Source organism: Schistocerca piceifrons, chromosome 1, assembly GCF_021461385.2.
Source record: "Schistocerca piceifrons isolate TAMUIC-IGC-003096 chromosome 1, iqSchPice1.1, whole genome shotgun sequence".
NCBI lineage: Eukaryota > Metazoa > Arthropoda > Insecta > Orthoptera > Acrididae > Schistocerca > Schistocerca piceifrons.
Window position 1 is genome coordinate 869683504 of NC_060138.1, and position 26620 is coordinate 869710123.

The 26620-nt window shown below is 39.0% G+C and overlaps 1 protein-coding gene across 1 annotated transcript in view; it reads left to right on the top strand.

The window, feature by feature from the left end:
• The first annotated feature begins 1385 nt into the window (after positions 1 to 1385).
• LOC124710239 (mitochondrial sodium/calcium exchanger protein-like) overlaps positions 1386 to 26620 on the top strand; it is a 99904-nt gene continuing 74669 nt past the window's right edge. The window contains exons 1-5 of the mRNA XM_047240908.1: positions 1386 to 1485; positions 3389 to 3441; positions 3524 to 3684; positions 23246 to 23413; positions 23495 to 23572. Coding sequence (XP_047096864.1) covers positions 1450 to 1485; positions 3389 to 3441; positions 3524 to 3684; positions 23246 to 23413; positions 23495 to 23572 — 496 coding nt within the window. The 5' untranslated portion in view covers positions 1386 to 1449. The remainder of the gene's footprint in view (positions 1486 to 3388; positions 3442 to 3523; positions 3685 to 23245; positions 23414 to 23494; positions 23573 to 26620) is intronic.

The window sequence follows — 26620 nt, forward strand, 5'->3', positions numbered from 1 at the left end:
TCTGGGAATGTTAACCCTAGGCACACTGTAATTATTTCTGAAAATGTCGCCACAGTTTCTGGAATTATCCAGCAAACCGCAAGGAAATTCACACGAAGAATTGCACCAGAGACTGGTCTGAAGCGTCCCAGCACTCAAAAAGTACTAAGAGCCTACACATTTTTCCATTAAAAACCAAAGCCACTATGTCATACCTGTACGATGTGTGCAACAAAGGGCTTACTTTGCGAACCAGGTTCTCACAGTGACTGATAATGAAGAATTTGATGTTGGCTATATGTGGCTTACAGAAGCAGCACACTTGCACTTAAATGGAGCCGTGGATAAGCAAAGCTGACGATCTTGACGTTTCAGAGGTCCCCATTTTGTGTAAAGCGAAACTACTGTATTCTTCTAAAGTTACTATTTAGGTTGCTGTTTGCAGGAGAGGTATTATAGGCCCTTCTTTCGTGCAAGAAACGATCATCATCCGTTATGTTGCAGTTCTGGAATAGTTTGTCGTCACAAAGCTAGCGTTGGAGGATCGACCAGGCACCGAGTGATCATGGAAGATGGGGCCATGCTATATTGCACCCAATAAGTGATTTGCATTCTTGTCCAATACTTTAAAAATTATCACTGCATTCATTTATTACAAAGTTACTGGCGCTGGTGTGTGTGGTTTCCACATTCGTTCAGTCTGACTCCTTTTGACTACTTCTTATGGAGCACATTTCAGACACCTCATTTGGAAACAACCCGACGACGAGCTTGAATCTGCGATCTGTGTGGGATCTCAGTCCATTTCCGTTGAGACGCTGCAGGATGTTTCCGGGATGAAATTTTCACTCTGCAGCAGAGTGTGCAGTGATATGAAAATTCTTGGCAGATTTAAACTGTGCACTGGACCGAGACTCGAAATTGACACCTTTGCCTTTTGCCAGCAAGTGTTGTACGGACTGAGCTACCAAAGCCGGACTCACTACCCGGCCTCACAGCATTACTTCCGCCGGTACATCGTCTCCCACTTTCTAAACTTCACAGAAGCTCAAGTTTCACTACAGGATGTGACGGTAAATTTCATGTTTCGTTTTAGCCATCTACAGGATGTGAAGGCAAATCTCATGTTTCGTTTTAGCCATCTCCATACTGATAGTGGTGGAAATTTCGAAAAAAATGTGATGTGATTGCGAAAACTGCTTGCAGAGGACGAGTTCAATTATATACGCTGATAATGTATGAGCTGTACAGTGTAAAGCAGCTTTTCGAACTATTTCGAAACTTCTGTATTAAATTCTTATAGTTTTAAGAGCAAACATACGATATGTTGCACTCATCTATCGATCTTAGTTTTAGAGATATATAATTTTGAGGTCAGGGATTCTTTCGCTAGACATCCTGTAGAATGTAAGTGACCAGAAGGTTTACAGGAACTATACACAACCAACTTACACCATTTCACCTAAGACGATGGCACTACACATGCTGAGACATAATGACAAGATGGTAAGAGACTATATAAATACATTATTTAACATCATTTTGCGCATTGACTCACTTTGTTTGATGTGAATGATAGTAATAAATTTGAAACAACAATACATGTTACTAACAGAATTAGTTCTCATTTTTTTACAAAACTGCTACAGCATCATTAGGTTTATTCCATATTTATTAGCAGCCTCCCTCGGTGAAGAACCAGCAATACCTCTTTTTCTGCTTTGCTGTGCGTTTCTTTTGGTGTTTCCCACTGTTGATTTTCTTTTTCTAATTTTTAATGTGCCTTCAAACGGGCAGTTTTTAATAACAAACTGCATGTAACAAATCGCCCACATACATCGCCATTTTATATTCTGGTACAGATAAGCATAAAACGAAATAGTAATAAATTTCCCAATACTTCACCATTGTAACACTTAGGTAGCAAACGAAATTGGCTATATATATTCAGATTTTACCTTCTTAAGACATACGCAATATATAATGCAGAATTACCTAGACGTAAAGACAATAGACCAAATTGTACATTATTAGGGGAGAAAGTTTCTCATCTGCTCTGAAAAGCATCAAATAAAGAAAGAAGCGTGTTGATACAGCTGTCAAAGAAGATTACAAATAATATGCTGTCAACTCAGTGCTTAGAGAGCCATGCAAACTTTGGAGATAGAGACTGCCAGTGGTAGACAATAAAGTTAATTTGATACAATCAAATATCTGCCAGCAAATATCCCACATTGATTGTTATGACAGGAGGAATGCACCCTGGTCCACTCTGAATTTGACAAAGTCCACTTCGCATGTCTTAACATTCTAACAGGAGGTTATTATTGATTATGAAAAGTGACAACTGGATAGTTCTGCAACGAGAATTTGTAATGTACAAAAATGTGGATCACGGTAGTGGGCTTCCTCTAGCAATATTTTTGACTTTAATTAAGCTTAAAAAAAATCGCTACAGAAAACATATCACAGCATCTAGAAATTAGTATCCAGATTAGGAACGACATGAATAATACATTTCATTATCATAAAAGATGATGAAACCTATTTTTTCTGAATGTATGCACAAAATGAAAATTAAAAACAACTAGAACGATTCGAAAACGGTGATAAAACACAAACTTTCAATCCTCTCTCGTAGTCATTTACTTGACCAACATATATTTTTATATATATTTATTTCACCTCTTAATATTACATCACTTATGTCACTAATATGGACCATATGATTTTAAATAGAATTTCTTGATGGAAGAACTGCACTTTTCATCTTTTATGAGTGTTTTTTGAAATTCCAATTTATTGTTGTAATATTGTCTTCTGCTAGTGTACAACCATTCTGGTATCTAGTGTTCGTTGATCTACACTTGTCTCTCCTAAGATGAGTATGTAGCTCCATTACTTATTTACTACTTAAAGGTGTTGTCTATATTATGTTCCAAGAGAAATAAAACTAGTAACAGTAATGAAAGTACGTAACTAATTATAATAAAAAGTGAGTCAGAGAGCGAAAACAGATATAGAGTAGCAAAGGAAAAAACATAGTGAAGGGATCTGACACTATTACTGAAATACTTGGTATTTTTAAGGGATGACAGTTACAATGACAGTTGACTGACACTTATAGACTTGTGTGCCAAAGATGTGCGTTGCATTTATCTCACTAAAAATGTGGAAGGAAAGAAGCATGCATACAGTACCTATGCTACCAGCCATTTGAGCTGGAGAAATCCTTTGATCCAGTTTTGGACTATATGGGATCTATGCAGAACCCCTCAGAAAGCACATGAGAATTCAATACCTGTATCGTCAAAGAAATTATTTGAAGTTAGGTATCTACTGTAATATATCTTCTTTCTATACTCCATTTGCTTGTTATTTTCTCACTGTCATATATTCTATATTTCAGTTTCTAATGATGTTTGTGACTTTTGTGGTGCTGAGTACTACTGCAGACTGCTTGTGAGTATAACCTTGAGAGCTGACAGAGGTATACGCTAGTAGCCAACATTGGTGAATTTCTGGAAGAGTTTTCTATCCACAGCTTCTGCCCTGCCCTGGCAGCCATCGCGACTTGGCTGGGTCTGTCAGAGAGCGTTGCTGGAGTCACAGTGTTGGCCTTCGGCAATGGCTCACCTGATATATTCACGTCCATTGCAGCAGCCCCATCTGGCCGTGTTGGCATGATTCTGGCAGAATTACTCGGTATGGGTGCATTCCTTTGAGTGAATATTGTTTATACTTTCGCCCATAGTTTTCCAAGCGCTACAACAAGAAAAAAGCGACTTGTTATTTGGTTTAAGAATATGTGCATATTCGATAAATAATTATACGGGGATCAAATATCCAGATCCATTACATTATATAAAATTTCCCAACAAGATTCCAGAAAGTTGTTGTTAATATAAACAGTTTTATACTGTCTTAGTCAACTACATTTCTAATAAGGAAGGCAGTGTGCTGGATGTCCCATCAGACCCTCGACATAAACTGGCTAGGATACCATCGTCCATTTTGTGAAATTCAAAATTGCCCTTGTATTCATTAACGATCAAGATTTCAACTACAATCTACACTACTGGCCATTAAAATTGCTACACCAAGAAGAAATTCAGATCATAAATGGGTATTCATTGGACAAATATATTATACTAGAACTGACATGTAATTACATTTTCAAGCAATTTGGGTGCATAGATCCTGAGAAATCAGTACCCAGAACAACCACCTCTGGCCGTAATAACGACCTTGATACGCCTGGGCATTGAGTCAAACAGGGTTTGGATGGCGTGTACAGGTACACAGGCCATGTAGCTTCAACACGATACCACAGTTCATCAAGAGTAGTGACTGACGTATTGTGACGAGCCAGTTGCTCGGCCACCATTGACCAGACGTTTTCAGTTGGTGAGAGATCTGGAGAATGTTCTGGCCAGGGCAGCAGTCGAACATTTTCTGTATCCAGAAAGGCCCGTACAGGACCTACAACATGCGGTGGTGCATTATCTTGCTGAAATGTAGGGTTTCACAGGGATTGAGTGAAGGGTAGAGCCACGGGTCGTAACACATCTGAAATGTAACGTCCACTGTTCAAAGTGCCGTCAATACGAACCAGAGGTGACCGAGACGTGTAACCAATGCCACCCCACACCATCACGCCGGGTGATACGCCAGTACGGCGATGACGAATACACGCTTCCAATGTGCCATTCGCGCACCCAGGTTCGTCGTTGAGTACACCATCACAGGCGCTCCTATATGTGATGCAGTGTCAAGGGTAACCGCAGCCATGGTCTCCGAGCTGATAGTCCATGCGGCTGCAAACGTCGTCAAACTGTTCGTGCAGATGGTTGTTGTCTTGCAAACGCCCCCATCTGTTGACTCGGGGATTGAGACGTGGCTGCACGATCCGTTTCAGCCATGCGGATAAGGTGCCTGTCATCTCGACTGCTTGTGATACGAGGCCGTTGGGATCCAGCACGGCGTTCCGTATTACGCGCCTGAACCCACCGACTCCATGTTCTGCTAACAGTCATTGGATCTCGACCAACGCGAGCAGCATTGTCGTGATACGATAAACAGCAATCGCGATAGGCTACAATCCGACCTTTATCAAAGTCGGAAACGTGATGGTCGGCATTTCTCCTCCTTACACGAGGCATCACAACAACGTTTCACCAGGCAACGCCATTCAAATGCTGTTTGTGGATGAGAAATCGGTTGGAAACTTTCCTCGTGTCAGCACGTTGTAGGTGTCGCCAACGGCGCCAACCTTGTCTGAATGCTCTAAAAAGCTAATCATTTGTATATCACAGCATCTTCTTCCTGTCGGTTAAACTTTGCGTCTGTAGCACGTCATCTTCGGGTATTTCAACTTTATTGGCCAGTAGTGTATCTTATGTTTCCTCTTCATTCTGCTCATAAGTGGGTCTTTCTTCGCTCTGTATTTTTGCAAAATGAAATAGTCCTATAAGCAAAGGTGTATCTCGTGTGTTTCCACGATGTGTTACTACCTCAGTATACTTAAGGACAATATAAGTATTTAATAATTTGGGAGCGATTCAGATATGTCTCAACTTCAACGATCATGACCCAAATCTCGTACAAAAGGGATGCAAAGTAGTTAATCCAGCCTAGGCGCAATCGCCTAGAGTCTAGACTGTGGCTAAGCTGATTCTCTGCGGTATCCATTCCTCCAGGAGTTCAAGTGCAGAAAGGTAATGCAGGAGAACTGAGTGGTTGGGGAAGGTAAAGAAGGGTACTGGCGAAAGTAGAGCTGCTCTCCTCACACCCTCCACACGCTGATATGTAGATATTTGATGGGACACACAAAAGAAAGAAAAAAGAAGTCGTGATACCATTTGTGTCCACTGCATGAACTTTCGCAGAAGACAAGATTCTAAAATTAAAGTTTTTATATAATTAATTTCATGAGTAAGAATGTGTTAAGCCTCATGAACTAAATTCGACAGAAGGGCACAAAACGTATCGCATAATCCTCGTGTGATAATGACTCACCAAATATTTTTTGGGGGTAGATTAGTCCCTCATTTGATACCTAGAAAGGTAGTATATTTTATTAATATATGCAGTGTACATCCTTATATATTATCAACATAAATATGAACAGAATTTTTTAAATTATCTGTTTCAATTACATCTTCATATGATTAATTGTAGTGTATCCAACGAATTTATGGAGCAAAGTGATGCAATGGTAAGAAACTGGACTTAGTTGGGATGGCGCCAGTTTGTACCAGTGTCTGGCCTTCTACATTTCCCATGCCTTCCGTAAATCTCACAAGGTGCATGTCAGAAAGGATCTTTTCATAGGATACAGCAGGTTTACTTCTGCATTCTGCCCCAGTATGAGCTTGTGTTCTGTCTCGTAAGACCTCATCATCCATAAGATGTTAAACCCTAACATTCACCCCATCTTACTTTCTCAGAAGAGAAAGATTATAATCCATAGTGGCCTAGTTCCATAGGAGCTTGTTAACCTCGATTTCCTTCATTCCTTTCATCCAGGGAGTCACAAAATAAGGCTAGAAAATATTCGAAACAATGTTTTAATCATACACCACTAGTGTTCAGTATAAATTGAAATTTTAAAATATGATATAGAAACAAATCAGATATACTTCAACAGAAATAAAGTGCAAAATATGCCAATGATTAATACTCCTCAGAGTAAAAAAAAAATCAAAATGTACTGAATAAGATGAACTGCATGACACTTTCTTTGCTCACAATGTTTTACATCTGACAGTGTTGAAGGATCTATTGCGTTATTTCCATGGCTGGCTTTATACAAGTCAAAATAATCGTGTTCTGAACGTTTTTGGTTGTTTTTGTATGTCGTGTAGAACTAAATTTAGTATGAGGAAGCCTCATAATTCCAATTCGAACAAAAACAGTGTTAAAGTGTTTCACAATTCCTTCATTCTCGTCAGCTGAAATACAAACCACCCTATTCATACAGGGAACTATGAATTAGTTGGCTACTTACATTTGAAGGTATTGATAGAAGAAAGTGGTAACCCTCAAATTAGTAACGATCACACTGATCTGGTTATTTCTTTCCGAATTCACTAAATGCTGGTAATGAGTAGTTACATATGTACTACTAAAAACGAGTGTCTGCTTTAGCAGTTGTTTTGTCTTATTCATTAAACATTCTTGTCTTGGAATTTAATAGAGCATAATGAAACGCAGTAGCGCAAAGCACAGTTGCCTGAGTTCTAACTTACTGCCACCGACCCATTCATTTGATCTCTTTAGCTTCTGTGACTTGCAAGGCTTTTGGTGTAAATGATCTATCTAATACCATGATTAATATTAGTTGTCCACTGGTTCTACTGTCCTAAATGTTTCCACAGTTCATTGCTGATATAGTGTATGGAGAAGGATGGCATCTGTAAGTAACAAAGTATGTCTTTATGCAACCCAGCCACAACGAAAGTCTATCAGCACCATTCTGTTTCCTTATCCTTCTTCTTGTCATGCCTTTCGAAAATGAGTTTGTTGGCAGAAGTTACAAGTCAAATGAGTTTCCATAACGATTCGATGAAAGGGAAAAAAAATGACTAAGAAAAGTAAAGGTACCAAGCATCACATTCAAAGGGTGAATGATTTTGTTTCAACGTGGTTACTTCAATGAAAACTGAAACCAAGATGAAAAATTTCGATATGTGCTAGATTGTTTTCCTGTAGATATATTCTAAAGTCATACTCTATGGTTTCTGAAGTTGTATAGTACTTCACACCATTATAATATAGGCCTACGGATTATATTTTTACTGAATAAGAACTGATGAATTTTTACTCAAGAAATGGAGAAAAATCGTAACTTTTGGTACGTAATATTTTGACACAAAAAGCGTTTTTCTGTTTCATTGTTTTAATAAATTATTTAGACATCTCCAAACAATTTTAAATAATGTTTTTAAATCGTTTTTACATTTTAGAAGCAGAATAATAAAATAATTTAAGCAACTAATTTACTGTGACATCCATAACAAATTAAATGGAAAAGTTCACCCCATAATAGATAAAGTGTTAGTGAGAAAATATTTTAAAATGTATCATGGTTGCCAGAAACACTGTTATAAATCCAAAATTTGATGTTTTCTAAAGAATCAAGGAATTCAAAAACATTTATGAAAAAGATATCTCATGTATTGTAGAAATATGGAAGTTTAGAGAAGTATATTTGAAGAATTCTTCAACTTATTTCCTCCTTGTTGAAATGAGCTCACTAGCTGGCAGCAGTGGAATTATGACAAGATTGGAAGAGTAGTTAAAGTGGTGCAGGAAGGTTATGTAGATGACTGACTGATTCCAGAACGAAATTTTCACTCTGCAGTGGATTGTGCACTGATATGAAACTTCCTGGCAGATTAAAATTTTGTGCCAGACCGATACTCAAACTCGGGACCCTTGCCTTTCGTGGGCAAGTGCTCCACGAATTTTTTTTTAATCTGATTTTTTTCTACATTGTTAGTTGAATTTGTTTGGGATGGACATCCGATGACACCTATTTACGTTCTTCGTTGATCCATTCACTCAGGTTTTTTTTTTTTTTTTTTTTTTTTTTTTTTTTTTTTTTTTTTTTTTTTTTTTTTTTTTTTGTACATAGCTAACCCTCTGACCAAACACGCTGAGCTATCATGCCGGCATCAACTGAGCTTCTCAAGCACGACTCACTACCCATCCTCACAGCTTTACTTCCGCAGTACCTCGCCTCCTACCTCCCAAACTTCACAGAAGCTCTCCTGTGTAACTTGCAGAACTAGCACTCCTAGAAGAAAGGATATTACAGATACATGGCTTGGCCGCAGCCAGGGGGATGTTTCCAAAACGAAATTTTCACTCTGCAGTGAAGTGTGTGCTGATATGAAACTTCCTGATAGATTAAAACTGTGTGCCAGACCGAGACACGAACTCGGGGCCTTTGTGCATGTTGTCCAGACTCATACACATCCTTTTAATGATCCTGCTGGCTGTCCCCTTGCCGGTACCAATGAAGTCTCCAATGGACAGAAAAAAATTACCAGACGCAAATATTTGAGTGTCAGTAGTAGCTGCTTCATTGGTGGGATAGCATAATTTCTGAAAGAAAGAAAAATAATGCCATGAGACAATTTGACAATTAATAAAAAATATAAAAACATAACTTGCTTGCCACTCCATCTACTGTTATGATTGTGTAGATTCAATAACTTAAGATTCCCTGTTAGGTGAATGACAAGTACCTGTGTTCTTGTGACACACAGATAATAATTATTTTATGATAAATATAGATGTGGTTTTGAGAATAATGCTAATAAGTGAGAAACACAACAGCCATATCCTATAGCTTCCTTTAAAAGTCAGACTTTCCTGATAATTTTAATTTGTTAAGCTTGTGTGAGTAAGTACAAATAATTTATATGTTTATGGGGATAACTCTAGGTAGTGTATAATTTTTTTTTGCTCTGAAGCGTTCACTAAAAGGTGGAAAGTAGTCATCCAAATGGGAGATAAGAATGAACAATATTTTCTGCTGTAGGTGTAGCTGAATGAAATCTTGACATTATTAGTGTACTATCAAATTTTTCTTGCATTACAATCATAATAAGCTATCAATTTCAGAAAAATATTACTTCACAGAATAGTAATATCAGATATTCAATTTTTTTAGTTACCTTCATTAGAAATAAATGAGGACACTGAAAATAACTCGATATTTAAGGAATGATAAAAAAATTGTATTCCAGCCACACTTTCCACATGTTAACAGCTATGTAGATTCATTAATTAGATTCCTGTTCAGCTCCTATAAGATAAATATGTAGCTATTATTTTATAATAAATATGAATGGTCTTGTGTGGATAATACCGATAACTCAGGTACAACAGCTATGTTCTGTAGCTGAGGAGACATCACCATTTTTTTAAATGCTAACTTTCTTGTTAACCTTACTGTGTCAAATGTAGCTTGAGTAAGCTCAGATAGTTCACAGGTCTTAGGGAATAATGCTAGGTGGAAGACAATGTTGTTGCTCTGAAGCATTAATGGGCCTATAATCCTAATATTTTCACTAAAAGGCGAAAGTTGTTCTGACACTGCTGTGGTGTTTACAACAGATGTCATTCCTAATAGAAAACAGAGTGAAATAACGGTTTCTTCTATTGATGTAATGTGGCTGAATGAAACTGGAACGCCGGCCGCGGTGGTCTCGCGGTTGTAGGCACGCAGTCCGGAACCGTGCGACTGCTACGGTCGCAGGTTCGAATCCTGCCTTAGGCATGGACGTGTGTGATGTCCTTAGGTTAGTTAGGTTTAAGTAGTTCTAAGTTCTAGGGGACTAACGACCACAGCAGTTGAGTCCCATAGTGCTCAGAGCCATTTGAACCATTTTTTGTAAAACTGGAACACTACTGTTTTATCAAAATGTTTTACGACACTAAAGATCGATTTTTTTTAAAACTGAAACAGCTATTAATACAAATGGTACCCATAACTAGTGTGGTTTTTCGATTTGGTTAAATATATTGAGGCACTGCTAAATAAAATGAAAGAGTCCTTACCACTACTGCAGGAAATGTAACACATGACAGGTAAATAAGACTTTTTCAGATAGAAGGATTACCCCAGGGTCATAAATCAACCCTCAGGGGTCATACACTAATTAACATAACAGGTTAAGGGGAGAGGGAAGGTGATAATTTGCTTCTGGAAGTATGCTTGCCCCTGAATGTATTCAACCAAACAAAATGCACCAGAACACTCTTTGTAAATAAATTATACACAACTGCAACCAGTCACTTTTTCATTAATAATGCTTTATTACATTAACCGGTTTTCGAACCCTTTCAGGTTCATCTTCAGATGATTTCGGCAGAATCCGGGAAGTTACATCATTACTGGTAGTAGCATAATGCTGGGTGCTGGTTCTATGGCAGAGAGATGGGTCACTTCACCCATCTCTCTGCCATAGAACCAGCACCCAGCATTATGCTACTACCAGTAATGATGTAACTTCCTGGATTCTGCCGAAATCATCTGAAGATGAACCTGAAAGGGTTCGAAAACCGGTTAATGTAATAAAGCATTATTAATGAAAAAGTGACTGGTTGCAGTTGTGTATAATTTATTTACATTAATATACAGTCACGGTTCTAAAATATCCGTAATGGATAAGCATAATCTAAGAACACTCTTTATTCCTTTACAACCCTTTTCTCTGATGTTGAAGACAATGTGTTTCATTCTATTACAAAAGAACTCTTAGAATCACTCACATATCTGGCAACATAATCTGCATGCCTGGACCCTCCTAAACAGTCTGCAGTGGGCACTGTGTCAAAAGCTTTCTGAAACTCTAGGGATGTGAATTTGCCTGGTGCTCTTCATCCATGGGTCACAGGATATCATGCAATAAAAGGGAAAGCTGAGTTTAACACAAGTGATGGTTTCTGAATCCATTCTGATTTGTCAACAGAAGCTTTTCTGTTTCAAATATATTTACTGTATTCAAACTCAGAATATGTTCAAGAATTCTGTAGCAAACCAACGTTAAGGGTATTGGCTGTAATTTTGTGGAAACCATTCTTAGGAGACACCTACACTTTTTTCCAGTTGGTAAGGACTTTGCATTGGGCGAGAGATTTGCGATAAAATGCAAGTGAAATAAGGGGCCAATGCTATATAGTATTTTCTGCAAAACGGAATAGCGATTCCATCCTGACTTGCCACTTTACTTGCTTTCAAGTCTTTCAGTTGCTTCTCTAAGCCTGGGAGGGATCCTATTACTGTGTCCTCCATAAAGCAGTCTGTGCAACAGTCAAACAATAGTATGTTTGCAAGACCCTCTTGCATGAATGATTTCTGAAACATGAAAATTTAAAAAGTCAGTTTTTCTTTTGCTATCTTCTATTGCCACACCACATTGGTCAACGAATCACTGGATAGAAGCCTCTAACCTGCTTATCTATTTTCCATTTTATGAGAGGCATTCAATAAGTAATGCAACACATTTATTTTCCTTGGCCAGTGTCGGTTGAAAATGTGGAATTTGTTGTGGAACACAGTGGAATATTTCTGCTTCAGTCTGTATGGTTTCATGAAGTTTTGACAGGTGACAGCTCTCTATGGACCCTTCAAAATGGCGTCTGTAACAGAGCTGTGTTCGAAGCAGAGAATTGTCATTGAATTTCTTTTGGCGGAAATTCAGAGCATCACAAATATTCATAGGTTCCTGCAGAATGTCTACAGAGACCAGTCAGTGAAGAAAAGCACAATGTGTCAGTGGGGGAGGTGACTGTCATCATCGCAGCAATGTTACACAAACCTGTCTGATCTCCTGCATCTACCCAGCCTTGCACGACTCTGACTCCTGCAATGTTCAAATCTGCGAATACTCTCATTTGAGGTGGTCAACAGATCAAAGTCAAACACTTCACTGTAGAACTGGGTGTCTCTATTGCTAGTGCTAGCACAGTCATCCGCAAGTTGGGGTTTTAAAAGTATGCGCCCATTGAGTTCCTCGCCACCTGCAGCACAAATCTTGCAACTTCCGACTTTCAACTCTTTCGTCCAATGAAGAACATGTCTCTGCAGGAAACAGTACACGGATGCTGATGCAGCAAGACATTGGCTCTGATGTCGACCAGTAGAGCAGTACCACGAGGGCACAGTGTCTCTTCCAGTACAGTGGCATAAGGCCATAGCATTGAACTGGGATTATATTGAGAAATAGCGTTTTGTGGCAAGAAGAGTGTATTGGAGTCCTGAATAAAACCAATCCGCTTTCAGGGGAAAAAAATGTTGCATTGCTCATTAAACGCCCCTTGTTCGTGGAACCAGAATTACCTTGGGTTCCAGCAAGGTCTTTTTCTACGGCATAACAGTGGAAGCTGTTGTATGGTACGTGCACTGATATTTTTACAGGCTTCTATTAGCTTTTGTTTTTCGTCACTTACACCTTCTATTTTTGAACTGAGGGTGCAACAGTCTCTGCGTCCTCGTCAATTTCCGAACTTAATTATTATACCCTGGTGGGTGCTTTCTGTCCTTGATTCACTTACACTGCACATACTTCTCCAAAGTGAGATTTACAATCAGTTTAAATTTTGCTTGTGATTCCTTTCTGTCCATCACATTGGAAATAAATGTTGTTCATTCATTATTTATGCGGGATGCTAACAACTAGTCTTCCTATCAGAAGTGCTCTCGTGCTCTCGTAACCTTCTTGATGGTTTTATTAACTTCATTAATAATTGTTACTATGACATGATCGCTAATCCCTGTGCTGACACTGTCGATGAAGTCAGGTCTGTTTGTAGTTACAGGGGTTAAAATATTTGCATTTCGTCTGAGCTGTTAAACTAGCTGTTAAAGACAGTTTGTGGAAAACTTACTCAAAATTGCTTCACAAGACTACCTGCCCATACCACCTGCAAGGTGTCCATAGGTATCCCAGCCTATACTCGATAGTTAGAGCGGTGTTGCCATACTGTGAGTCACAAGTGTTTGCTGATCATACGCCCCTCTATTATTCTTAATAGTTTCTATTTTTGTTAAAATCAGTATAATTACTTCTTGTGATGAAATATTTATTTAGGCTATGTGTCTCACTTCGTAATGGAAACAGTGTATGCGTACATGATTCAAATTTAAAAACATTTAAAAGCCGTAGCATTCAATTCGTTGTTTTCAATCAAAATCATTGGCAAAAACTCGTATTAGGATAAAAAAATAATATAATTACTGAAATTTCGAGCAAATTAGCGCACTAATAAAAGCGCATAATTGCTCAAACTTGGCTGTGTTCATTTTCGAATGGTAATCTTCTGACTTGTTTGTCTTGCTACATATGTAAACTAATTTACTTTCTAATCGCACAGTCACAACAATGAGCCTAGTCCATTTCCCAAGAGGTACATTAAGACCACACTTTGTCTCGAATTCTGCCGTTATGTACTTTAGTGAATGGTTTTGAGTAAGCCAAGTTTGGCTCAAATGGCTCTGAGCACTATGGGACTTAACATCTTCGGTCATCAGTCCTCTAGAACTTAGAACTACTTAAATCTAACTAACCTAAGGACTTCACACAACACCCAGTCATCACGAGGCAGAGAAAATCCCTGACCCCGCCGGGAATCGAACTAAGCCAAGTTTCATCCAAATAGAATATAGGTTACATGTCATCTGAAGAACACACGAATTTATCGTCTGGAAAAAATTAATGATTGACGCCAGTCATTCCGTTAAAGTACAAACTTTCAATCGTCATTCTGACGCTTGTATCTAAATCCTATATCATTTAATATCATCTCACAGATATAGCAGACCTAGTGAAATTTATTTTTTCACTTAACTTTTTTTTTCAATTTTTCTAATGGCTTGGTAATCGCTACTATTGTCAAATTTATAGACTGGCCACCTAACAAAGTGTTTTGGTAACTCGTTTAGTTTCGTTAAAGAGCTGTGTTGTTTAAAATTTTTCCACGGCAAATCGAACGTTGTGGATTTTCCCTCACAACACACGTGCTGGATAGTTCATAAACCAATGCCACAAGCGGCAGTGCAAATAGCCTGCACGGTAGCAAGGTTTTTTTTTTTTTTTTTTCTTAGAATGGTTCTTTTCTTCAGTAACATACCATTGCATTTCTATGTATCATTGCTATTGGTTCTGTCTACCTTCTACAAGTCTTTCCTACTGACCGCCCATGTTGATGTTAACAGTTCACCAACATTGCCCAGAAGATGTTTTAAATATTTACAGACAATGTTGACTATGGATTTGTTTTGCTGCAGAGACTGTTTCCTTTTTCAGTCGCAAAATCTTGTTGAAATTGTTTTGGTACCTCCTACATGGCACAGGACAAATCTCTCTTTCTTCCTGCTTTTCCATTTTCAAGTTACACTTCCACTTACTAAAGAATTGTACAAATAATATCAAAGATACTCTTTTTTACTTCAGTCAAACAGATAGAAATCAGTAACTCAAGAACTGCGCGAAAACCTGCACACCGTCTCGCTACTGATGCTCCACTGGCGCTCGAACAAGGCAGCTGCAGACGCTCAATATTACCATTTTCGAATGCTAGAGAGAGACCATTACACAAGACTACGCACAAATGTGGCATCAGCACATTTGCAGCCACCCTCCTAGCCTGCCTGGATAGGGCTGTAATGCTGCATGTTGTGGGTATTTCCGTGCTACTGAGCATTTGCTTCCTTTGAATGATTCTAAACTTGTCACTGGGAAATCGGATGACCAGTAAAAATATCCGATAATTAACTTGAGATCATTTACATCTGTTACTCGTGTTCAGAAAACTCCCCATTTAATATCAGTAGACAATGTATATTTTTCAGTTCCAGTGGATACTCAGCTTCCTATTGCACCTAATTTATCTTTTCGATATATGTTCCGAGCCTCTCTAAATATTCTTGAGCTTTGTACTTTGGGTTTCAGCCACATGTTGGTGCCAAGAATAATTTGAGTGTGACACTTTCCTGAACGACAGTAAATTAAAAAATTTTGTTATGCAGTATCGGCAATTTACTGTTAAAATTTTGACAATGAAAGTGACATTACTTTGTACATGGGGTGGTTTTGCTCTGTGTATCGGTTGGAGAGGATTCATCAGAGGACCACAAATTAGCCAGCCTAAGAAAACCGCATGTTCACACCACAAGTACTTTGCTTCCTCTGTGTGGTGCACTTCTGACCTATCAACTGGAGTCCTACAATTCTCCACTCCGTAATACAGGTCCAGAAATCTTCAACAAAGCCCGTCACAGAATCAACAGAGAGCCTCTTCTCAGCTCCAAGCTGAAGGACACTGATCCACTCTAGGAACAATACTGCACATTGAGAGCTCTGCTTGCATCTTACATCGTGAACCCACACATCCAATTGTGACAGATGTCCCGGACAATGCCTCTGTTCCAAATCATTTGGAGTGGAATATGATTGTAGCCACTGTCAGATAGCAGAGAACAGCAGCACTTAAATTCCTCCCAGACCAGCCATTGCTATCAAACAGGGCAGGAATGTGATGTGCTGCCCCTGTTGTTCAGCACTGTAGTAATGACACTGTAGTCTCTTCTCTCACCAGTATCTGAACGTTTGTCTACAGCATGAGCATTTTAGTGCTGCAGAGCAGTGACACTGGGCTGGGATATGGGCTGGGGATCATGAGCCTTTCCTTATGCAGTAGCCATTCAGTGCTTTACAGTTAACCGGAGGTCACCACACTGATTGACGATGACGATACTGAGTGATGTATTCACTTCGCTCGCCATCAACCTAGTAATAATGGAGTCCAATGATTGCAAATAAACTGCAGTAAAAAATTTCTTCTATCACGAATTGTCTTCTCCTGCTGCACCTGCATCCATCTTTGGTAGGCAATCGCAACCCACACTCACTCATTCTTGCCATCATGTTATGAAACCTAATAAGGTAAATTTGTTCTCTATTATCTGAATGATTTTCATTTATTTATACACTAGCCTTTTCCCCATGGCTTTGTTTGTGCATACATTTGAGACATATATTGAACACATCTCCCTCTCCCCTCTTCCCCCCTCTGTCTGTCACCTCATTTTCCCACCTCTGCCTTATCTCCTCTTCTCCACTCTCTCTGTCTTTTCATTTCCTCGTCCCCCTCTCTTTATCCATTTGCATCACCCCCCCCCCCCTTCTCTGTGACCACATCTTCCTTCCCCCTCTCTGATCCTTCTCTCTTTCCATCTCCACCTCCCCCTCTTACTTTACCAACTACCCACTGCCCTACACATCTTCCACCTGTCTCATGCATCTTGCCCTCCCCCCTCTCTCTTTCTATTTTCTTCTCTCCATTGCTCTTCCATCTCCTCCTTTATCCATCTCAAGCTGTCTACAGCCATTCTCATTGGCACATTTAGCCCCTGGAATACAATTCAATAAAGCAGGCTAACACTGCTCCCACAACACATGTCATTGCAGGGCAGGCTACATATCAGGGGCTTGAAAATCATTTATTTGTTCCTCATGTATAGGCCATTGTGCAAAGCAGGTCGATTAAGCTGGCATGTACTACTCCCACACAACACGCCTGTCGTGCAGGGCGGCTTCATGTCAGAGTCCAGAGAACTGTTTCTTGTCCCTGACATGTAGGTGCCCAGCAAGGCAGGTTGATTGACAGGCTGATACCCTTCCCAGATAACATGCCTGTCATACAGGGCAACCTATATGCCAGGGCCAGGGAAAAGCACACTTTTTCCTGTATCTCTGCTCCAGTTTCAGCTAGGAAGTTAAAAACCCCACATTGCTGATACTCTTGTAGCATGCTTTTTCTGCACCAAATTTGGTTGAAATCGATCTAGGGGTTGGGAGGAGAACTAAGTCATACACACATACAGACATCCACTGTGCTTTATATATATATATATAAACAGATATGTAAGTGCACAATGCTTTTAATATGTTGTTAGGTATTTTATTTCAGTCCTTTGCTATTATTTAAATGTATGTGTTATATCTGTAACACTTACATGTTGCATTTCAAATATTTGTGTTCTTTGATATTACTTACGGTAAATTTATTTTATGTCTAATATATTTTCACAGCTGCTGGCCCCTGTAACATGTCCAAATACTACAAGTTTCTTTTGGAATGAAAAAAATAAATAAATAAATAAATAAATAAAAATCTCACAGATACTGTAGAATCTCAAATACTTGTGCATTATGTTTCATTTTCTGAGTTATGCCTTTAACATTAACTTATTATATATTTTTTGGTGGCAAATGAGCACACTTTGCTTCATAAAACCTTGGCCGTATGTTGTTAATATTAACGTCTATCTATAAACAATGGTTACTTTTGGCTCTCAATTTCGTTTTAGTGTTTCACAACTACTATTGTGATTAAAATGTGCAACAGGCGAAGGCTCTCTCTAGTGACCGTGTGAGAAGCAAGAGAATCGAAGGGGACTCAATTTTGGCATCATTCATATCCACTATGACTGCAAAACAGTGACAAAACTGAGGAAATGGTATAATTTTCTGTGAATATCCTGACAATGAAACATATCCAAGTTATGTAACGGTTATGTAGCAATTGTTGAGGTACAGTGTTTTCCTTTGTTTCCCAATGCACTTGGCAATTCTAAATATGTGGTTTAGACATTCATTTCTAAAAAAATGTGTGAGAAATCTGTAATAAATAAAAAATCTCTCTTAATATGATCTTCTCATGAACAACATTCAAATACAATATCTGAAAGAGGAAATTACTGTGTAATCCTTCCTTATATGCAGACAGTAAAAGAGTTGGCATTACTCCCACCTACTTGGTGAGCTTGTACTGGAATACAGATGATTTGCATATTGAAGCATGTTTTACTCTTGATGACAATTGGAAATCTGTTGCTTGCAATCTTGAAGGTGATGCACTTAAATGGCCAGCAGTGTATTTCACATATGGCAAGTCTGACAGTAATAGGGTGGTTAATGCCCAGAATACACTCCTGGAAATGGAAAAAAGAACACATTGACATTGGTGTGTCAGACCCACCATACTTGCTCCGGACACTGCGAGAGGGCTGTACAAGCAATGATCACACGCACGGCACAGCGGACACACCAGGAACCGCGGTGTTGGCCGTCGAATGGCGCTAGCTGCGCAGCATTTGTGCACCGCCGCCGTCAGTGTCAGCCAGTTTGCCGTGGCATACGGAGCTCCATCGCAGTCTTTAACACTGGTAGCATGCCGCGACAGCGTGGACGTGAACCGTATGTGCAGTTGACGGACTTTGAGCGAGGGCGTATAGTGGGCATGCGGGAGGCCGGGTGGACGTACCGCCGAATTGCTCAACACGTGAAGCGTGAGGTCTCCACAGTACATCGATGTTGTCGCCAGTGGTCGGCGGAAGGTGCACGTGCCCGTCGACCTGGGACCGGACCACAGCGACGCACGGATGCACGCCAAGACCGTAGGATCCTAAGCAGTGCCGTAGGGGACTGCACCGCCACTTCCCAGCAAATTAGGGACACTGTTGCTCCTGGGGTATCGACGAGGACCATTCGCAACAGTCTCCATGAAGCTGGGCAACGGTCCCGCACACCGTAGGCCGTCTTCCGCTCACGCCCCAACATCGTGCAGCCCGCCTCCAGTGGTGTCGCGACAGGCGTGAATGGAGGGACGAATGGAGACGTGTCGTCTTCAGCGATGAGTCGCTTCTGCCTTGGTGCCAATGATGGTCGTATGCGTGTTTGGCGCCACAATCAGGACTGCATATGACCGAGGCACACAGGGCCAACACCCGGCATCATGGTGTGGGGAGCGATCTCCTACACTGGCCGTACACCACTGGTGATCGTCGAGGGGACACTGAATAGTGCACGGTACATCCAAACCATCATCGAACCCATCGTTCTACCATTCCTAGACCGGCAAGGGAACTTGCTGTTCCAACACGACAATGCACGTCCGCATGTATCCCGTGCCACCTAACGTGCTCTAGAAGGTGTAAGTCAACTACCCTGGCCAGCAAGATCTCTGGATCTGTCCCCCATTGAGCATGTTTGGGACTGGATGAAGCGTCGTCTCGTGCGGTCTGCACGTCCAGCACGAACGCTGGTCCATCTGAGGCGCCAGGTGGAAATGGCATGGCAAGCCATTCCACAGGACTACATCCAGCATCTCTACGATCGTCTCCATGGGAGAATAGCAGCCTGCATTGCTGCGAAAGGTGGATATACACTGTACTAGTGCCGACATTGTGCATGCTCTGTTGCCTGTGTCTATGTGCCTGTGGTTCTGTCAGTGTGAACATGTGATGTATCTGACCCCAGGAATGTGTCAATAAAGTTTCCCCTTCCTGGGACAATGAATTCACGGTGTTCTTATTTCAATTTCCAGGAGTGTATTTCCCATACCTGCCTTTACATATACACGGCACCTTACTTTTTTTAGGTATTCAGGGACTATTTCTTCTCCCATGGTGGAATTTACAAGAAATATCAGTGGTCACATCAACCAATGACAAAAACATTAAATTAGCCTTGTAGGCATACAGTACAGTCCATCAGCACTTTTACTTTTTCAATTGGATCTCTCTATTCCTTCCTCTTGTTCCTCAGTTTAGTGATACCAGTGGCTGCCCAATTTTATCTTTTCCTGTTCTAATTTAAGTGGGACCACACATCTTAGATATATTATTTGAAGTAGTGACTTTGTTTTGTAAAAAGTTAACTAGTTTCAGTTCCTCTTATGAGTGTACAATATGATTTCTTGTTTGTTTTGTAAGCATTATGGCCAACAAGTGGCTAACTTATTTGTCAATTTGCCTTCACTAGTATTAATAAGAACTGCTCCTAGTTCTGCTTGAGCACACATATCATTGTATCTTCTATGTTATTTCAGATGTGTATATGTTGTTCCAACCTCTATGTCTTAATAACATTTTTAGTCATCCTAAATCAGATTTTTTCGTTTCTCTCAAATCAACTAATAGTTTTCCCTCATCAATCTCTTTTTCCGAATATTTCAAGATTTAGGCCACAGTGGTATTTGATGACTCTATTCGAAATTATGTGCACTATTAGGGTAACTGATGATTCATCAAGCCATTTGAGTTATTTACAAGTAACTTCAAATAGTTGGTGCTGATCAAATCAGAAAATTTTTTGTATGTACATTACCTTTCAATGTATTTATACATTGCATATAGTGTCACATACAGGAATTCTCCAATAGGCTAATCATAGCAGATAGTGCTTCCATTCCTTGTAAAAACATATTTATCTGAGATTTAGGTGATTGGTAAAGATTCAATATCTAGTACATTTTCCCCAGATATTGCATTTTTATTGCTGCTGCCTCAGAAATACTTTTGTGTTATTTACCACTGTCCAGTGGATCCTGGCTTTTGTCTTGATGTTTACTGTTATTCCCACTGCCCCATCTTTATGCTCAGATCTGCAGGATTGCAGTCCTATCTGTTATGCGCTAATCCTAGGGACTTTAATTTTTAATTAACAAATACTTGTGCTGTTATTCCCTACACAATAGTGCATCCATTTCTTGCAATTTATTTAAGCTTCATTTTATATTTTGATGCAAAATTATTAAAATGAAAATTGTTCACATTAGTATCTACAGTTTTATGTTATTTCCCACTTCTGTGTTCAAAAATGCTGTTGAATCAGAAGTATAGGCTTCTGCTTTCTGGGGTTTGTTCCACCTCTTTGAAATGGTACTTCTGGTACTGTAGGTAAGGCCGGTATTACACTGTCAAATTTCTTTGTCAAAGATGTGATCAAATATTCTGTCAAATGTATTTGACAAAGATCTTTGACGTAGTGCTAGAAGGGGTATTACACTGTCATCATATTTTTTGTCAAAGTTCAAGATGGCTGACAACAACAACTTGTTATTAACTGCAGCAGTTGCATGTACCACAATTGCAATGTGTGCACATGTGGAAGAGAAGCAGGGGAAAAAAAAGGAAACATACCTGGGTGAATCCATGGGTTTTACAATGACACAATAAAAGCATTCAACAAAACTTGTTACGTGAGCTTATAGTGGAGGACGTCAAGTCGTACATCCATTACTTAAGAATGGATGAGCATACATTTCTGTATGTGCTCAATGAAGTGTATCCTCATATCACAAAGCACAATATTCACTTAAGAACTGCTACATTTGCAGAAGACAGGTTCATTGTAACACTCCGATTCCTTGCTACAGGAGAGGGTTAGGTTAGGTTAGGTTAGGTCAGGTCAGGTCTCCAATCTTCGTAATCTATTTTTGTATTCAGCGTGCCTCACGTTGTAAAGTGCCTCATCAGCTTCATACATCTCTATTAATTTTGTAGCTGTTGGCAAACACCAATTGTATTTACCGGCAGTTTTTATAAAAACACTACAGACGACAGAATGCAGCGATGCTAGCGCTCCATGTAGTAACATGTCACATTGCGATGAACAGAAGACAAGTGACTTCTTTGACCAAATCTCCAGTGAGGCCCTAGATTTGATCAAATATTGGACGACATTTGACAAAGTTCCCTATTACACTATCAACTATCTATGACAAAGATATTGGACAAAGATATTTGACAAAAAAAAATTTCAGGATGTCTATAAGGTACATTACATACATAGAATTGTAGGCAGTTGGGAATGTGAGTCTCATGGGAAGCGTGCAAGGGATAAGTCCCTGCAGTCATGCTACTCACCTGTGTCCTCGGTGGCTCAGATGGATAGAGCGTCAGCCATGTAAGCAGGAGATCACGGGTTCAAGTCCCGGTTGGGGCACACCTTTTCAGCTGTCCACATTGAGGTATATTAACAACACCTGTCGGTAGCTGATGGTTTCAGTTAGTCATCATTTATAATAATAATGATTATAAAATATCCAACACTCCATATAACACCTTCACTTTATGGTTTTTCCTTCTTTTTTTCCTTCTAGAAATACTTACCCCCAAGCTATGCATAGCACAATACTAACACCTCTCCTCTTTCTGAGCTCAACATCTCACCCATTATGGAGGGATGCTGACTCAGTTTTTCAGGATAGCAAATGGGAAGTTGCGGTACAGAAAATGGCCCAGAGATCACCAGTGGTTGTGCGTGTGCGTGTGCGTGTGCGTGTGCGTGTGCGTGTGCGTGTGCGTGTGCGTGTGCGTGAAGTGTTATGAAACAATGTGTGTATAGTGTGTGTGGTGAGTGAAGTGTTATGAAACAATGTGTGTATAGTGTGTGTGGTGAGTGAAGTGTTATGAAACAATGTGTGTATAGTGTGTGCAGTGACTGATAGTGACATATGAGTGAACAATGTGGCATTACATTATTTAATAATTTTTTTGTAAAACACTATTGTATACCAGGAGTAAATCTAATGATTGTCTTTAACTAGAAGTCTGTAAATATATGTGTAAACAAATTAGCTAATTTTAAATTAATCTAAATTTGTAAATACTTTGACATGTCCTATATCCTTGTAAAAAGGGATCTGCGGATGAATAAAGCTACTACTACTACTACTACTACTACTACTACTACTACTACTAACATTACAGTAAGTTTGGTGATAGCCCACAGAACCAAGTAGAGGGTAACAGGAGGGTAAGGGAGAGGAAGGGTTTCAGTCATATGAACTAACTTCAGATTAATTTAAGTTTCTCACTCAAAACAAAAGAGAAATGTGCTAGTACACTCATGTTTCATCTATTTTTTCCACATCAATGACAATATCTTCCTAAACATTTCAGGAGGTGGAATATTTGTGACAACAGTTACAGCAGGATTCGTTCTACTGTGCACACCTTTCAAGATGTATGGAACATCATTTCTGAGAGACGGTATATTTTATCTCATGGCGGTTCTGTGGTTGTATATTATATTCCTTGATGGACACCTTACATACATTGAGACCACAGGTTTGCATTGACATTTATTTATGAACTTCCTATAAATGCATCAGACTTGACTATGACTCTGATTTCAGTAACTTTTTTCAGCTATGATAATAATATATGGAGTTTACTTGGCGGTCGTACTGATTGGAAACTATATTGAGGCCTACAAGCTGAAGAAAGGTAAAAAAGCCTAATTAACCATTACTAAACCATTATTAAACTTAAGTAGTATTTTGCATAGACAAGTGATTGTGTAAGCTATTGTTCATGGTGGTTGTGAAGAAAAGCACTACATTTTGACTTGAGTCCATTTCCACACAATCAGTTTAACTGAATCAGTAGTTTGAAGAAGGGAACGATTGCCACAAAACCATTTTTTCCCATTAAATATGTTAGTGCATGGGTGAACATTGTCAGCTCTAAAAAGGGACTGAAAACCTCTCATGTGCCAGGTTAATTGGACTTCAAACATTTGTTATTTTGAAGAAGGGAACTTATTCTAGTTTCTTTTTAAAGGCAAGTTAGTTTGGCAATGATGGTAACAGACTCTTTGAAAATGTCCTCATTTTTTATTTCCAAATACAGGTTTAGAATATTTCTTACGTTAAGGTTACTTCACTGCATCTAAGTTCATTGATGGTGTGGTGAAGAACACGTTCTTTCTGCAAAAGAGCAAGAGTGTTCCATATCCCAACAGAAATGTTATACAGTGGAAAAATTACGGTACAAGACAAGAAGACCAAGGTTATATCCAAGATAGTTACATACACACTATATGAGTCCACACCATTTTACGAGGAGCTGTTGATGAGACAAACAGCAGCTACTGGACAGTACAGTAATGATTTTCAGGGTAAATTTACTGGATAATGCTTTCAAAGCCAGTGAGTAGTATATATATTTTTGGTATGTGTTCTATTATGAAACTTTGTGAAAATATAATGATTTCTGATTTTGTAATAAGAAGTTTTAATCCCTAATTTATAATTAGCTTGAAAAAGGGAACAAATCCTTGGTTTTTAATGTTGTGATACATTTTCAAAGTACTGGGATAGGAGATTAATGTAAAGAATCTCATATAAATCTTCAGTTAAGACAAAATTAAAAATAAGAAGAGGAACAAATTTTTTGTGTTTCCCCACAAAATAAGGTTTTGGATTCATTCCATTCTTCAAATTACCAATTCAGTTAATCATGGTCTGTGTATCATTTCATTTTGCATTTTGTACATTGTATGTAGGTGACAAAATTTAGGTGATGTAAGTGCTGACTGCTATGTAATATAGAAGCATCAGTGTTCAGTATGAAAATTCTAAACCATTTATCACAAATGGCCTGTGGAATATATGGTGCCCCGTAAAAACATTTTATTTGACGTACGATATGCAGAACAAAAGTGCTGGAGATTTTGTTTGTTTTTTGTACAAGAATACACAATTTCAAACAACCAATAAGAAACAGGACTCTGTGGGTCTAGTGAGGTCAGCACATTTTGGTATTAACAACGAAGCCAAATTTACATCATCAGTCATGGAGGAACATGGGAACAAAATGTCTGTAAATTTCTGTCATAGCATACAGTGACATGACTAAAAAAGCTTACCTGACTCTAACTTTGTTTGGTGTTTTACATGCAGCCAGTAGGTTGCAGCATTTGAAAACCTGTAGAGGCATCTACTGTTTGGGTAAAAGTGTCCTTCTAAAAGCTGCTCTGCAGTTATAAAAAATGCTAAATTTTAATTAATGCTGTATGATTATATATTTGCAGCTTTACCTTGTGTAGTGACATCAGTATAGATTTTCTGGTTGTGAGAAACACCAGTGTTTCAGTCCATCAGCCAGCCGCTGTGGCCGAGCAGTTCTAGGCACTTCAGTCCAGAACCGTGCTGCTGCTATGGTCACAGGTTTGAATTCTGCCTTGGGCATGGATGTGTGTGATGTCCTTAGGTTAGTTAGGTTTAATTAGTTCTAAGTCTAGGGGTCTGATGACCTCAGAAGTTAAGTCCCATAGTGTTTAGAGCCATTTGAACCACTTTTTGAATCGGTCCATCACTTCTACCAAGGGGGAAATATGAGCCTTTGTTGAAAAACAAATGAAGTGAACTTAATTTATTGAATTCATTTATTCTTCCATCTTTAAGCATTTTCATGCAGCCAGAGGTATTCGAAAAATACCTGCTACAGGGAGGACTGACACATTATGAGAAAACTGTGCTACATATTTTGTAGTACTATCAGTACATAATGTGCATTAATAAATGGAGAAATCTTTTCTGTCAGCAAAAGATAGCCAGGTGTCAAATGCTGAATCTGTAGATATTTCATCCATTTTGAAACATCTGAAACGTCATTTGGAAGTCACAGAAATAGACCTGGTAGTCCATGATCAGTATAAAATAGTGCCAAGGTATTATAAAGTGTGAACACAGAATAGCTCATAACATCTGAAAATCCACTAAAATCAAAACAGATAAAATGCTTTAGCCAAATAATTCTGGAAACCACAGTCAAGTAATCATGTTAAACAAATCTTCCAGAACAGGAAACATTACAGTAGAATTCAAGTTGAGCAGTGTGGCACGTCTCTTCAGTCAATGAGATTTATTATAATGCATTTATGGAACAAAGAGAGGAGGAATGATCAATACTGACAATGTATCACAGCTGAAGGCACCACCATACTGAACATGAGCACTACTTGGCATGAGCACCTCTGATCACCTGGCATGACACCTTACCAGCATACACAGTGCAGGCAACAGTGTATGTTAGAGCTCATGATGTCTTCATGGAGATGTTAGTTAGTTACATGTTTCATTGATCAATAGCATGGAAAAAAACCTTATGATGTGGAACGTGTCAAATGCACAAGAAATGCGCACAGGAAACAAGATTTTTTTTTACATTATAGTGTTATACCTAAATATTTCTATTATTTATCCCATTCCCTTAAATGACACAGAATGAATACATTATATCTCCAGATTTATTTACTCATATTCAAGAATTCATCTATGGTATAGAAGGAGTTGTCAAGGTGATATGATTTCAATTTGTTTTTGAAGCTATTACTGCTGTCTGTCAGATACTTTATTTCATCTGGTAATTTATCAAACAGTTTTATAGCAGCATATTTTACCCCTTTCTGTGCCAAAGATAGGTTAAGTAAAGGATAGCGTAGGTCTTTCTTTTTTCTGGTATTGTAATCATGAATGTTGCTGTTGATTT